This window comes from Plutella xylostella, chromosome 5 (assembly GCF_932276165.1).
Source record: "Plutella xylostella chromosome 5, ilPluXylo3.1, whole genome shotgun sequence".
Taxonomy (NCBI): domain Eukaryota; kingdom Metazoa; phylum Arthropoda; class Insecta; order Lepidoptera; family Plutellidae; genus Plutella; species Plutella xylostella.
The window spans coordinates 6,636,222-6,651,968 of record NC_063985.1 but is presented as its reverse complement, the minus strand read 5'-3'; the positions used below and the strand labels follow the sequence as shown (position 1 = coordinate 6,651,968).

General features: G+C 35.1%; 2 protein-coding genes across 2 annotated transcripts; one reads left to right on the top strand and one right to left on the bottom strand.

Annotated features, from left to right (window-relative positions):
* Positions 1 to 420: 420 nt before the first annotated feature.
* On the bottom strand, positions 421 to 6,017 carry LOC105389163 (zinc finger protein 660). Its single transcript, XM_038113118.2, has 11 exons — positions 5,736 to 6,017; positions 4,687 to 4,878; positions 4,492 to 4,525; positions 4,103 to 4,304; positions 3,794 to 4,018; positions 3,428 to 3,601; positions 3,005 to 3,208; positions 2,591 to 2,761; positions 2,117 to 2,306; positions 1,614 to 1,796; positions 421 to 977 (listed from the first exon to the last, which is right to left on the bottom strand). Exons 1-11 carry the CDS (start codon positions 5,862 to 5,864, stop codon positions 900 to 902), a joined length of 1,782 nt encoding a protein of 593 aa, XP_037969046.2. The 5' UTR covers positions 5,865 to 6,017; the 3' UTR covers positions 421 to 899.
* Positions 6,018 to 12,143: 6,126 nt separating this feature from the next.
* LOC105389161 lies at positions 12,144 to 15,700 on the top strand. The gene is made up of 2 exons (XM_011560245.3): positions 12,144 to 13,582; positions 13,695 to 15,700. The coding sequence occupies exons 1-2, from the start codon at positions 12,485 to 12,487 to the stop codon at positions 13,965 to 13,967; spliced, it is 1,371 nt and encodes a 456-aa protein (XP_011558547.3). The 5' UTR covers positions 12,144 to 12,484; the 3' UTR covers positions 13,968 to 15,700.
* Positions 15,701 to 15,747: the final 47 nt, after the last annotated feature.

Below are 15,747 nucleotides of genomic sequence, written 5' to 3'. Positions count from 1 at the left end.
CATAAGGAGCTGATAAATCTTGAAAAATACACCCCTTACAAAAAGTCTCAGAACCAGGGTAAGTTTGTATGGACGATTATTACCTTTATATTTAGTAATTTTCTAAAGTCGTAGAGAAAAACATAATATAGCTTCGCTTCGCCCAGAGAAAAATTTCTGTGAAATTTTCCAAATCAAAATGATACTCATATTGGGTAATTGTCATCTAAACTGTTCACCCTTATGGGAGTGGAATCATTAAAATCGCCGAGACACGTGTATGTACATTATTGTTCAATGCCTAGCCTAAATCCAATCCATTTGAAGATCCTAACTTTGAAACAGAAGGACTTTCGGAACTTAACTTCGGACTTTAGGAAGAGGAATACTCGGTATATGTGGGCTATGAAAAGTATGGAATAAAATGAAAGGATTGTAAAATTAAAGTGTTTTTGCATAACTAATAACTTTATTTCGTAAAACTTACGATGTATACACTTGTAAACTATTTGACGACATCTGTTATTTTCGGTATGAGATATCAACACAACATGTCATAGAACAACGCGTACTGGGGTTTACAACATGAATAGATGTTAGGTACTATTAAATTATGTTTGTCACATTTAGGGCCACTTGCAAGAAAATATTAAATCTAGATTTAGTGTAAAATCTCGATTTAATATTTTGGTGCAAGTGGCCCTTAAAATGCATATTAACGATAAACTTGGTTTAGAAATACTCGTAATACTGAACAAGAGAGAGAACAAACAGAACTGTTAATTAGTATTTATGATGTAAACTATAATCATTATAATATATAATTTCATTATGATTAGGTATTATTTATTTACATTTTTAGTGTAATATGTAAGTATCTAGTCCATAATCTATATACATAAAAAATCTTCTCATCACTTTTATCTACCTATAATAGTTTCCCCTATTTCTACCTTCGAGATTAAATTGCCTCCGTTCACGTCACCTTTGAGATTTCCCTGTAAAAGAAAAAATATACATACATTAATTAAGAAACCATTATTAGAACTCATTTGATTAGGTTGCCGGTCATTATGTCGTGGTATTAGCCACGTACCCACCTAGCGCACAGGCTCGCGCGGCAGCCTCAGTAGTTTTGTTCAATTTAGACGAGGCAGGCTGAGCCATCATATGTGCCAACACGGCAAGAGACAAAACTAGTAACTAAAACCGCGCATCGTCTATCCGCCATCCGACTGGTCGCAGAGAAGCTGTATCTGCGTATACATATTATATCTACCACATAAGGCATATCCACCGTGTACTCACGTCATTATTCTGCCTGGTGACGTCACTGTAGCCGGGCGGTACTGTGCGGACTAGTCCGCCCGCCATCTTGTCGGGATGGAAGCGCAGGCGGTGCTTGCGCGACTTACTACTGAATCTTATGAGTCTATCATATACGGCATATCCACCGTGTACTCACGTCATTAGCCTGCCTCGTGACGTCACTGTAGCCGTGCTGGTACTGTGCGTGGACCAGTCCGCCCGCCATCTTGTCGGGGTGGTAGCGCAGGCGGTGCGAGCGCAGGGTGGATGCGACTTACTGCTGTGTCTGCATATCTATCAATACGGCATATCCACCATGTACTCACGTCATTAGCCTGCCTCGTGACGTCGCTATAACCGGGCTGGTACTGTGCGTGGACTAAGCCGCCCGCCATCTTGTCGGGATGGTAGCGCAGGCGATGCGAGCGCAGGGTCGATGCGTAGGCGAAGCGCTCGTCGCACCACTTGCACGATAGGGGCTTGTCGCCCGTGTGTGTTGATAGGTGCACCTGACGGGACAGTAATGATTATTAATTTGATCACAATTATTTGTGAGAGGGATTGCTATAAGGAGTGTCGTTTATAGCGGTATGGTAATAATGTCCCCCTAGCCGAATTATGACCACGAACCACGAGGGCCAGTGTTATTAAGATTAACTATCTGGAGGTTTCAATGACCAACGGAAGCATTATTTCACATTTTGACTTGCAAGTATCGAAATGTGGAATAATCGGCGTTCAATGGGGTCCATCTCTATTTGTTTAGGCTAAGCTTACTACACTACACCACTACCCCATAGCGATCATAAACACAAGTACCCAACACTACCTTCAAAGTCTGCCTCCTCTTAAAAGCCTTATTGCAGTACGAGCAAACATGGCGGCACTCGGTCTCGTGCACTAACAGATGTTTCTTGAGCGTGCGCCGGCTGTTGAGGATGCGGCTGCACACGTAGCACACGTACGACGTGTCTTCATGCGTGTCCATGTGGGTCTTGAGGTTAGAGTACGTTTTGAATCTGCGGAATAGAAGTTAGTTTTAGAAGGTATTGTAGTGTGGTAAAAACCGCTGAAGGGTTTGGTGATGGCTTCCGCGGACTAGGATGTGAATATGCTGGATCCGGAGTGTTTTAAATATTTATTTAGGGAGACTTTTGACAAACAGTCAATATCACAGCTAACAGACAGTAGAGTCGACCTATATCCGGTTATGTTGCTGCAAAATAATGACGCTGTTCCGGTGTGGAGCTACTCTAAAGGACCATCATTTCACAGTACCCATGTACTCTGTGGTTGCAGTTACCTCTTGGGACACTTATTGCAGACGAAGGGCTTGTCGTCGCTGTGGATGGCGCGGTGCTGGCGCAGCTCGCCGCCGGTGCCGCACGCGTAGCCGCACAGGTCGCACACGAAGCCCTTGTACTTCTCGTGAACCACGCGCCGGTGGGACGACGCGGATGAACGCGTTGTGAACCTGGGAAGGAGTTTTGAAGTTTATGCTGTAGGATTCGGTTTCAAATAGTATTGACATGCATACATAAAGTTGTGAAGACTATTTTGGTTAATATTGTTGGGTAGTGTAGAGGAAATATGAAAGTGGCGGCAGTTCCATAAGTGTTAGCAGAAAAGAGGCCTACGAATAGCGTACGACAAAGCGAGTCTTTCTTTATCCTTCCAAAGCTACTGCTACTGCTATACTGCAATATTAGGTACTTACTTCAAGTTGCAGATCTCGCATTCATACTGCTTTCGCTGCTCAATAGGAATATGGGATTTTATATGGGATTTCAGGGCGTCTTTTGTGTTAAATATTCTGTCACAAGATGAACATTTGAATGTTCTTTCTTCTTTCGGTACATGTCTTCGTTTGTGCTTCTCCAATGATGATAGTGATTTTGTTATTTTAGGGCATTTGTCACAACTGAAATGAAGATAGTAATAATTTTATTTATTTATTATAATTATGTTAATTACCCAGTTTATAAATGATGAGGAAGTTATTAATATCCAAAAGTAAGCGCAAACCAAGGCTCTATGTTTCTTTTCTAATTACCCAGTTTATAAATGATGAAGTTATTAATATCCAACAGTGTACTGAATCTGACACATCTCTGCTCTAACTTAATGAATCCAATCCTACCTATATACATGGGGGTTTTTATGATCCGCAATGTGTTTGTACAGCACGGTCTTGGACTTGAGCAGCGCCCCACACTTGCACTGGATGACGGGCAGCGAGTTGTGAACCTTCACACTGTGTGACTTCAGGGAGTAATAACTAGAGCACTCCTCTTGGCAAATATTGCAATCAAAACTGAAATAAGTTATTGAGATAATTAGATAATAAAGCCTGGCCCTGTCTAGCTTTGGGTGAGATGGTGTGAGATGTTGCCACATATTATTATTATAATAAAGGACTAGACAGAGTTCACATATCCTGCAGCAAATCTTAGATTTAAAAACAAAAATTAATTACATATTATTAGGAAATTTTAAATGCACTCACCTTACTAAATTGGTATCTTTGATGTTAATGTACTTAGATCTATCAGCCCCCTTTGAATTTTTGTCTACTTTGTGTTCTGAAACATGCTTATAAAGGACACTTTTTGATTTAATTTCTAGACCACAGATGCAGAACACAATAGGCTTGATGTCATGGCTCTCCGCACAGTGCACATGCAGTTGGTACCAATTTTTAAATTCTTCTTTACACACATTACAGCTCAAACTGAAAAAGGAAAAGATTTTAGTGGTGGTACCATGACTTATTTATAAGATTTAAGCATATTTTCTTATTGCATAAACTACTGACCTCACAAAGTTTTTAATGTTCAAAGAACTCAAGTTTGTTTCATTCAGATCTTCTGCGGCTACATTTTTAATTTTAATGGTGCGTTTCTTTTGCAATTTTTGTAGGGAGGCTATGGTTATAATATCTTCATCTAGGAATTCCGCATTGTCATAGCTGTCTGGGGCATCAGTGTAGTCATGATAATCATTACTTGTGATGGCAGCTGCAATCAGTATTAAAAAAACAATTATGTCTTAGCATTAGCATATATATCACAATAGCAGAGTACAGACTTCACAGACCTATACATATAGGTAATTATGCTATGTTTTATGAGTAGCTTTTAACTTTTAAACACTTATATTGCATTGTATGCCAGACATTTTTTATTTAAATCTACATATACTTACATGCAATTTCTTCAGCAGTAAATTCATCTTTCACCTGAAATATATTATTATTGTGTAAATTACAGTGTTAACACCTTGCTATACAAGAAATAATATATCAAATCGCAATATCAAGGATGAAGCAACTACATAGTTTCTGGGTTTTTTGAAAGAACAATCTCCTCAAAGCAATTATTATTCAACATATTTACTTACTTCTGATTTCACTTGCTTAACACAATCATTTTCTTCTATTTTAACTTGTAATGATGATGAGAGCGTATCCACATACAATTTTTGCATTAATTCCTGGGCTCTCTTGCATTCTAATATAAATAATTGGAATGAAAGAACTTTGTCTTCACACATTGGGCATATTTTGGTAGATAAATGGTCATTAACGCTAATCTGAAACAAAACAGTGGGTACATTAGGCTGATTTGTTACACTATATATTATTTCTATTTTAAGTGGGTTCCCCTCATCTGGCCTAATCTTTATTGCCCTAAACTCGTTTCGCATAACTCGCAAGGTCTAAACTTTTTTGGTAGAATCATCACTTCGCCAAGACTTATGTGGCATAGGACTCGTTTCGTCTAAAACTCTTTTGGCACAAACTTAAAACACCCAAGTCTCGTTTGGTCTAATTGTTCGTATTGGTATAATCTTGTTTCTCCTACTTTTATCTTTAGAAATACTATATTAAGTATGTTTCAAATGTACAAATTGTGGTATTTTTCTCCTACATCCTGAAAATCATGATATTAAATTATCAAAATATCGAAAGTGAATGACCATTATAATTATTACAAACGCCATTAACCCCCATGGGATCGAAACCTAAAGATAGGTGCGAAGACGAGCAAAGCGAGGAGGAGCGTGTTAGGTGCACATTATCGTCAAAAACAAAGCGGAGCGCAGCGAAGCGGAGCGGAGCGTTTCCCACATAGCGGCCACAATACAAGGCACCAGTTTGCGCTATGTAGGGAGACGCTCCATCAAAGTTAAAGCCAAACGAATATTATTACTTTATATAATCTATGACATAGCATTATTAGGCTATTCAAGATTTGGCTATACCATTATTAGGCTAAACAAGATTATGCGAAATAACTTTTTACTAAAAGAGATTTATGCCATACGATTTTCGGCGAAACGAGATTTTGACCAAACGTTACTATGCAATACGAGATTAGGCAAATAAATCTTAGGCCAAAAAAGGTAGAACCATTTTAAGTATATAATTCTATGGACTTAATACTAACATCTACTTCCATTAGGTCTAGAACAATTTTAAGTAATCCACTATTGTTTTCTTCTATTAAATCTTTATTATTAATAGTTTCAATTTTCGCAGCACACAATCTACACAAATGTTTCAGGTTGTCCGTCATTTTATTAATGTAAAGTTAGCGATCTTCAAAAATATGGACTGAATATTATATCAATGTTTGCAATCATAGTCAAGTCATAAAATCATAATTTAAATAAAATGAGAACTTAATTTTTAGGAAATAAGTAGACTGACTGAATGAAGAAGTACGAAGTTTGAAGTTTTGTTATTTTGACAGTTCAATCGAAATATTTTTTATCTGTGCATTTCAATGCATACAGTTTTGCTCCGAATAATAAAAGTAGAGGCCGTTTCACCGAATCTGTAAAAACCAAAACCGTTCTTATTTATTCCAGATGTTTTATTTGATGAAACGCTTTCTATTTTTAGCTTCATCTTCTTGAGAGAAATAAAACGTCTTTAAATTTTATTTTGACTCAAATTTTAGCGTTAATAAAACAAAGATAGTTAAATATCATAAACAAGTTTGGATGGTAAACCAAAGGTGGCGCTTGTTGTTGTTGTTGTTTATTTCATTTCATTTCATTGCTCTTAAACCTTACATCGCGGTATTGAAGTTAACATTTTATATTAGTTAGTTTTAGTTAGGCATTAATAATTATAATTTAATCAAGTAGTTCTATTGTGTAAAACCAATAAAGCTATATATATGAAGATCACAAAGAAGTGAAAAAAGAAAACAATATTAATATGGAAGTACTCAACACAAATTCCTATCTAGAAAATTAATTCCTAATAACGAGCCTTCGGTAGCAAGTTTTTGTTTAATTTTTAAGTTTGTTGGTATTCAACTACAGCATGACTATAGCCCATTTAGAGCAATAATAATCAAGATATTACAAAAAAAAACAATGGTGAGCAAAAAATAAAAGCTCATTACAGAAGGCGCCCAGTTCTGATTGGTCGGTTCAGTCACCATTTTTTCTACCCAACCATTACCCAACAATGTCATTGGTGAGAACCAGAATGGCACACGCGCTGGTGTTGCCAAAGTTTCACTATATAGGTTTTCTTCCCCATTGTATGTTCCTTGGCCATAGTCAATGTCAGCATGTTGTTATTATTTTGAGCCTTTTGATAGAAATGGCAACACTGATTCTATCTTGTCAATGTCATTTCTTTTGATTGGAATGGCAGCACTGACTAATTGAACTAATTCTATCTTGTCAATTGGACTTTCTTTTTTGGCGGGAAAGAGAAAGGGCGCCTATTTTAAATTTTATTTTCAAAAATTTAAATTTTATTATAAATATTGTAAATTAAGTGTGAATAAATGTATATAAAATGGATGGAAATGAAGGGGACCCGAGTAGTGCCAGTGTAAATAAAAAAAAGAGACCTGCGGAGAGTAGCGGCGGCGGTGAGGATGTAGACAATAATTCGTACAGTCCATTTTTAAAACAAAACTATGTAAGACTATATCCAGACAATTCTACAAACGTTGAGTTCAAAGTGTTTGTTGAAAGTGCGGATAAAAAGGACAAATTGGGAAACAAAAGTCCCATATATTTGAACCATATATTCACGACGGACATTAAGGGGGTAATTGGCATTCACCGAGTTAACGCTAACAAAATTGCGGCTGTTTTCAAACAATCCAACAATGCGAATAACTTTATTACCAACGCTACATTCCTGGCTAAACACCAATTAAGGGCCTATATACCAGCGGCTCAGATTGAGAAAACTGGAATAATTCGGTTTGTACCAACAAACATTTCCAACAAAGAGCTGTACAACAAGCTCTCAAGCACTAGTGAGATCATAGCAATAAGACGATTCACGAAAAAAGTAGGGCAAGAAAGGGTCCCACTGCAAACAGTCAGTTTGACCTTTCTATCAAACTCGCTACCAGACCATGTCCAATATGACCTATTTTCTTATAGGGTATTTGACTACATACCACCACTACAGCAATGTTTTAGGTGCTTTAAGTTCAATCATTCGGCAAAGGTGTGCAATGGCAAGCAGCGCTGCAGCTGCTGTGCTGGTGAGCACCATTACAAAGAATGCAGCACACCGGATGAGGTTCGCTGCTGTAATTGCAGCGGGCCTCATTTGGCTATTTCAAAGTCATGCCCAATTAAATTAAAAAAGATTATAGAAAAAAAGAGCAAAATCACATATGCTAGCGCTGCTGCCAGTAAACAACTAGAACTTGAAGTAAACTTCCCACCTCTACCAGCTGTAAATAAAACTCAAAATGTAAATAGTAATAAGTTTAATAATAAGAATGTAAACAAGTCTGTACAAAGTGTATCTAACAATGTAAATAAAAATAAACAAAAAGGTAACGAACCTGTCTCACAAGACTTTTCGCCTAAGGTTGTTGACTTAAAGACGCAGCTAATCAACAATGATGACCTAGTTAACGTCATAGTGAGCACCCTAATACAACTGGGTAATAAGAGTGACGATAATCCTATAACTACGTCATTTATCAAAGAATTATTATTTAAAAACCTAACCTAATATGGATAATAACTTGAACATAACACAACTCAAAATAGCTCAATTTAATATTCAAAGTTTAAATAACAAAAAGCCGTTACTTATAAAATTTCTACAGGAAAAAAATCTTGATATTTGCCTTTTAAATGAAACATGGTTTAAGGAGAACCAACATATTTCTATACCCGGTTACAATATTCACTTTAAAAATGCAAAAAATGAGCATGGTGGTGTTGCCATCTTAATTCGTCCTTATTTCAAATACAAATTAATTAACACTGTCTTTTATGAAGATATTCAAACAATAGCTATATCAATTTCTACAGGATGTGGAGAACTAACTCTATTATGTGTATATTGTCCACCTACAAGTAGTCATATTAGAATTAGTAAATTACATAATTTAATTAGATATCTGCCTAAACCTATTTTAGTATCAGGTGATTTTAATGCTCACCATATTGCTTTTGGGTGCTTATCCACTAAAGGACGAGGACACCAATTATACAATGTTATAGATGAATTGGATCTATGTATCCTTAACGATGGTAATTTTACTACTATTAATTATCCTAATCGAAACCCATCGGCTATAGATGTCGCTTTTACCAGCTCAGCCATTGCACCCTTGTGTGATTGGACTGTTCACGATGACAATATGGGTAGCTACCACTTTCCTGTGATCATTACTATTGCACTTTCAATTGATAGATATCAAATAAATCCTCCAATAGATAAATTTATGTACAGTAAAGCAAACTGGCAAAAATACCACGAACTTTCTAAGTCCTTTTTTACAAATTTTACCATTAATAGTGATAATCCTTTAGAAACTTATGAATATTTTTGTAACAAGTTAAACTCTCTTAAAGAAGAATGCGTTAGGAAATTTACAAAACCTAGCTCATACAAAAGTAAACTACCAGCTCCTTGGTGGAACGATAGATGTGAAAAAAGTGTTATAGACTCTTATGAAGCTTTAAAGTATTATAGAAGTAATCCTACAATAGGAAATTTTATAAAATATCAAAGATTAAATGCTATTAAAAAAAGAACAATATCAGAAGAAAAGAAAAATGGATGGAGTAGACTATGTAACAGTTTTAATAGAACTACACCGATAAGTAAAATATGGAATTACATTAAAATGTTTAAACATAGAAAAGCTTCCAATAAATCTTATTCAGACGAATTCATTGATGGATTTTTTGATAAGTTAACAGAAACCGGCTTACACATTCATGAATTAAATACCTATTTTGATCTTCATAATTCAGACATTAAATCAAGTTTTCTTATACAAAAATTTACTTTCCACGAATTTGAAAATAGTTTGAACTCGCGAAAGAATACAACACCTGGATTAGATGATTTTCCTTATATTCTTATAAAAAAATTAGATACTTCAGTGCAGAAATTATTTTTAAATATACTTAATAGTCTTTGGGTGAATCAAATAATCCCACAATCTTGGAAGACTCAATGTGTTATTCCTGTTTTAAAACAAGATAAGCCTCCAGAAGATCCAAATTCATATAGACCCATTTCTCTCTCTTCATGTTTAGGTAAAATATTTGAAAATATGATTAAAACTCGTCTTGATTGGTTTGTTGAGTCAAATGGCTTGATTCCCAATGTTCAATATGGCTTCAGAAAAGGTAGAAGTTGTGCTGACAGTTTCGTCTCCCTTATCTCAGATCTGGAAAATGCAAAACATAATAAAGTTAGTGCTGTGTGTGCTTTCCTAGATGTACAAGGTGCATTTGACAATGTCCAACCAAGTATACTTGTAAAAGTGTTATCAGGGCTGGGTATTCCCGGTATCCTATGTAAATGGATTTATAATTTTTTGATTGATAGAGTTTTATATGTAAAGCATAATAATAACTTATATGGACCAAAAACTGCCTCTAAAGGCACAATGCAAGGTGCAACTTTATCGCCATTGTTGTATAATTTATACACAAGTGAGATATGTAAATATGTAAATAATAAGTTTGTAAATATACTGCAATTTGCGGATGATCTTGTATTATACAGTATGAATGTTAATGTGGATGTAGCAATACATAATTTAAATAGTGCCTTAACACAATTACATAATTATTATAGCGGTAGATTGAAACTTAAAATAAATCCTAATAAAAGTAAAGTAGTAATATTTAGTAAGGACTCCAACAATGATGCAGTTATGTACAATGATGTAGAGATCTCAACAGCTAGCTGTCACAAGTTTTTAGGTGTTATCATAGATAATAAGTTGACATTCAAACAACACATTATGTATATAATTCAAAATGCCCTTAAAGGCTTAAATATTCTTAGATGTTTAGCTGGTGTATCTTGGGGTGCAGACCCAAAGACACTGACCGTACTATATAAAGCTATAGTCAGAAGTCATTTTGATTACAGCTGCTTTGCTTATATGAATAGTACTCATGTAAATAAGTTAGATATTATTCAGAACAGAGCTTTGAGAATTATTTTAGGTGCTATGTGCTCAACTCCTATTCGTGCAATGGAAATTGAAGCCATGGTAATGCCTCTTAATATACGAAGGCTTTTATTAGCTGAAAGATTTTCATTAAAACTTGTATCATCCAATAATCAACAGATAATTAAAAAAATCTTACCTAATTCAATTGTCCATCAAACACCTATGACCTCAGGTAATGATTTGTTATGGAACAGAAGTCCCAATTTGTCTCAGATTCTCCTGGAAATTAAAAGTAAATACTCAAATATATGTATTAGGCCTTTATGGCCAATGTATTTAAATAACTATAGCAATCTTCTATTCAAAATTAAAATAATAGATGTCACAGTGAATAATAATACAGAACTTCTACAATTTCTAGATCTTAATAGAGAATATTATAAACTTTATACTGATGGAAGTAAAACAAGCTCTCATGTGCGTAGTGCTGTATATGATCCACAATTGAACTTTTCTCAGAGCTTTGTTCTCAATAATTACTGTAGCATTTTCACTGCAGAGGCTTTTGCAGTGTTAGAAGCCCTGAAGCGTATAAACTCTGTACATAATTACAAGTGTTTCATAATATTAACAGACTCATTAAGTTTGGTGGAAAGTTTGAGGAACCCAAAATGTCATTTTAAAACTAATTATATTTTATTTTTAATTATAAATAATGTGCAAAAATATGAATTGATGGGTATAAACATATTATTTATGTGGATTCCTTCTCATAGAGGGATCACAGGTAATGAAATAGCAGATAGAATAGCCTATGAAGGTATAAACTCTTTAGATGTAAGTACAGTTGTAAATATACCATTTACTGATTGTTATAATAGCATTAGTAATGACATGTACAGTTTATGGAAAGATTTTTGGAAAAAAGACCAAGAAATAAATGGGAAAGGAAAATGGTATGGAAGTATACAAGAAGACTTACCTTCTAAGCCCTGGTATAATGAATTGAAAATAGCCAGTCGAGATTTTATCACAACAATGAATAGACTGAGATTTGGTCACACAAAAGCACCATCGCATTTAAAAAGATTTAACATAATAGAAGATAGCACATGTTTATCATGTCAAAATGCTGTTGGAACGCTAGAACATATGTTTTTTGAATGCCCTACCCACAACATGGAACGTTTAGTTTTTGCAAGTGAAGTGAGTGAATTTATAACAAATGAAGATAATCCCTCCCGCCGCCTCATTATGCTACTAAAATTAAAAGTGTGCTTTAATGCTATATACTATTATATTAAAAATACCTTCAATAAAATATAGTGAAGAAGTGAAAGTGCAACTGTGCTGTGAAATGTGAAAATAAAGACATGGCTTAAAGGCCCAGTGGCCAAGCCAAAACCCTTTAAAAAAAAAAAAAAAATCTTGTCAATTGTCAATGTTGCTTTGCTTGTTTTCTGTTTGTTTGTCCGTCTTTTTACGTTAAAAACTGTGATTGTTCAAGATATCATTGTTGGGATTACGTGAAGAATCATAATTGTTAAATTAAACACAATATTAAACTACACTGCAGAATATAAAGAGGTCCATTCTATTGTTTTCGTGATCTCCAATCTCAACGGTGGAAGTGATAGCAAGATGGCCTCGTCCACTGGTCAAACATTTGTTTGTATGGTGAAACATCGAATAAATATCGTAGTGAACAGTTTGTTATGCTTCAGATAGGATATTAGTCAACCGAGCCTTAACTCCATAAGTATAGAAATAGCATGGATGATCAACCAATGATGGAACCTGTGACTCCCGCGCATTATCGAAATGCCAGTTATTGGAGAACAGACGACAGCGGTTACCACACTTCGTTTACACCTGGCTCTCTAGAATGCTCTGAAATATCAAACGAAAACCTTGACCCTACTTTGGGAAAATGCTACAGAAACGAAGATTTAGAGGGAAGCAGCAGCACAGGGGGCGGGAGTGGGCCCCGCGCGAGCCGCCGCGGCCGTCGCAGCCGGCGCCCAGCGCACCACTACGACACCCTGCTTGAGTCTCCCAGACGCCGTGGAGTCAAACGAACCTACCAGGAGGACACAGATGTTACTGACACTAGTCTATGCTCAGCCCCAACACCTACTAGTGTAATTGCTGGAGGAATACAAAGGCTGAAAGTAAATGATTCAGTCTTATCCCCAATCACTTCTGAATATAATAATGACTGTCGATCTACTCACTTGTATACACTTGAAGCTACATCTTACCCATTGTCCTACCCAACTACCCCTGTGAAGAAGATATGTATAGCTGGTGTTAAGACTAGTCCTATGAGCTATGCTGACAGTCTTCAGTCTAGTCCTCTAAGAACAATCAATAACTTAAGCTGCCCACCGAGGAGATCAGCCAAGAAGCTTCACTTTGCCAACCCAGTGTCCTGTGAAGCTCAGATTACTTACAAGCCCAAGCTCCTGTCAAAGGTGGTGAGAACTATATTCAGGCCGGAGCAAAAAGTTGACATTATAAAAATGCTTTACCATAAAGTGTGCACCATGCCGGCAATCAACAAGATATTGAGCTATTTGTCAAATGAAGACATTTACAACTTCAGTTTAGTCAGCCCCATTTGGCATCAAGTGTGTGAAGAAAATGCCAAGTCTAAGAAGAGAGAATATGTAGAGTTCATTACAAACACTAAAGAAAACCATGAGAACAGAAACAAAAACAGAGGAAATGATGTTTGTAAAAATGTAGACAGCAAAGGAGGGTCTCTAAAAGATATTTATAACATTGTAAATTCAAGGATTGCCAAGAACTCCCCCACAAGAAGCCCACCAACAACCCCCAAAACTAGAAGATTTAAAACTTTTACAAAGGTATGTAAATTTTTATAAGTGGCAAATATTTTTACATTTGTATGAATATGTATTAACATCATTAAAAAAATGTCTATTAGCATCTTTAATAATATATTTTCTTTATTTTCAGTCAGCATCTTTGGATTCTCGCATTCAGCTGTCCTGTGTCCGCTGCCGCCAGCCTGCCAAGGTGACTGAGGAGCCGTCGGGCGAGGAGTGGGCCCAGTGCAGCAGCCTCAGCTGTGCCTACCAGTTCTGCCGTTTCTGTAAGTGTGACCGACATCCCAACAAGGTATGCTTTCGGTATGATCTAGATGGGCCTAGTCCATCTAAGAGAAAGAAAAAAATTACAGCTGTTGGCACTAAGAAAAGTAAAAAAAACCTACGTAGACTTCTTGACTAAACCCAGTGATGTACTTTACTGCATTCCATGTCCCAAAGATAATATTATGATGATTTTATCATTATAGACTGGCTTATGAGATTATTGTGAATGAGATTCCCAGTGTCTGATAGAGTGCCATTGTTATTATAAGTATGGTAATTTTAACCCAATGAAAGTTTCACAATTTTATCTGCCTGTATTATGTTATGTTGTAAATATTTTGTCATGATACTGAATTCATTACTTTCTAACTTTCACTTTATTTGTAATCAGCAGCTCAAGTAAGTTGCTAAATAATTCAAACCCTTATGTTTATGGACATTTTAATATTTGTTGCGTGTTGAGTTGGTCTATTAGTATTCCTTTTTACATGAATAGCTATATTCATTTTCCAGTCACAATTTTAATTTCGATTAAAAACATTCCAGTCATTTATTGTAATCCGATTTTAGATTAAGATCTTGTATATAAGTTTTTGCTTTTATTTTATTTTAAGTTTTGCCATTTGCTCCTGAACAAAATTTGAACTTATTTTGAATATTTCACAAATTTCAGAATTGAATCTCTTTTAAGTATGTCTAGTTTCGACTAGTAATATTAAATTAAACGACATAGGTACATAGTTAATTTCACTTTTTAATTATATCATGACATTGGTTCAGGTACAGGATCTCCTTGCCCACTGGTTAGTTTAATTTAAATTAAATATTAGCTCTCTAATGACGTAATGACAATAATAGAAGTGCTCAAAGCTGAATTTAAGTAAACGCGCATTTAATAAAAACCTCTGAGTATGTACTCGTGCAAAAAGACTGCTGTTTTACACATCACTATTTCTAAGTTAATCATAAAACACGAATTTTACAGTAGATGGTCAGATGTTATGACATAAATGTGAGAGGAAAGTATGAGATATTTTAACCGGATTCACATATGGTTTGTGTTCTAGTCTCTGAAGTATTTGTAAACTGTTTACTAATGTTCAATGACAATCATTATGTCAGTATTTGTTGGGAATTTTGGAGACAGTTCTTTTCATTGATGTTGTTTTAATATTATTAAATCACTTTCCGAAGTTCTCAAATGCGTTGAACATAATTAATAATAGCTGGTCTAAAACAAATATTTTAATTATTGCAACGTAAGCCATAAAAGTACAATAATTTTACTGTCGTCTTATATGATATTATAATTTAATTTACTCGAATTAATAATTATATTTTAATTAAACTTTTAAGATTTTACTATTATGTGTTTGTGAATGTTGTCCTCATTTAGAATATCTAGTGTAGTATCAGTATCACAACGGCGGGACCAATAGTCAAACAACATGTTTGTATAATTCTATTCATAATTTTAGTGTCGTTTTTTTTGTCTTCTTTACCTTTACCGTCACTTATTTGTAATTATTCAAAAGAAAATTAGAAGAACTGCCGTACCATACCTTTTGTAAATTAGCATTTTGACCATAACGTTTTGTTTGATTATTAATAGAAAGAACTATACGAATTTCGTGGTAAAAAAGACTCTGTTAGTATAATGATCAATAGAGCAGAATTGCTAAAGAAAGATCAAGAAGTGTACTGCTACTAGCATTTTTTTTGTCATGAAATTCCGTATTTATAAATAGCATACTAAGTATGTATGCACTTGGTACTGGTGCAGTTTAATGATTCTATGGGAACATTGTGCTATTTTATTTTATCACGACATTTTAGAATTCATTAAATAAATATTTTGATATGAAAATACGTATATAGTTTAATTTTAGTAATTTAACTAAGTTAGGTGTAAAATA

Excerpts from the sequence above, each read along its gene's own strand:
- LOC105389163 (XM_038113118.2), bottom strand. The coding sequence starts at position 5,864 with ATGACGGACAACCTGAAACATTTGTGTAGATTGTGTGCTGCGAAAATT. Across the intron at positions 4,526-4,686 it reads TTAAGCAAGTGAAATCAGAA|GTGAAAGATGAATTTACTGC; the intron begins GTAAGTAAATAT and ends AATATATTTCAG. Across the intron at positions 4,305-4,491 it reads TACTGCTGAAGAAATTGCAT|CTGCCATCACAAGTAATGAT; the intron begins GTAAGTATATGT and ends TACTGATTGCAG.
- LOC105389161 (XM_011560245.3), top strand. The coding sequence starts at position 12,485 with ATGGATGATCAACCAATGATGGAACCTGTGACTCCCGCGCATTATCGA. Across the intron at positions 13,583-13,694 it reads GATTTAAAACTTTTACAAAG|TCAGCATCTTTGGATTCTCG; the intron begins GTATGTAAATTT and ends CTTTATTTTCAG.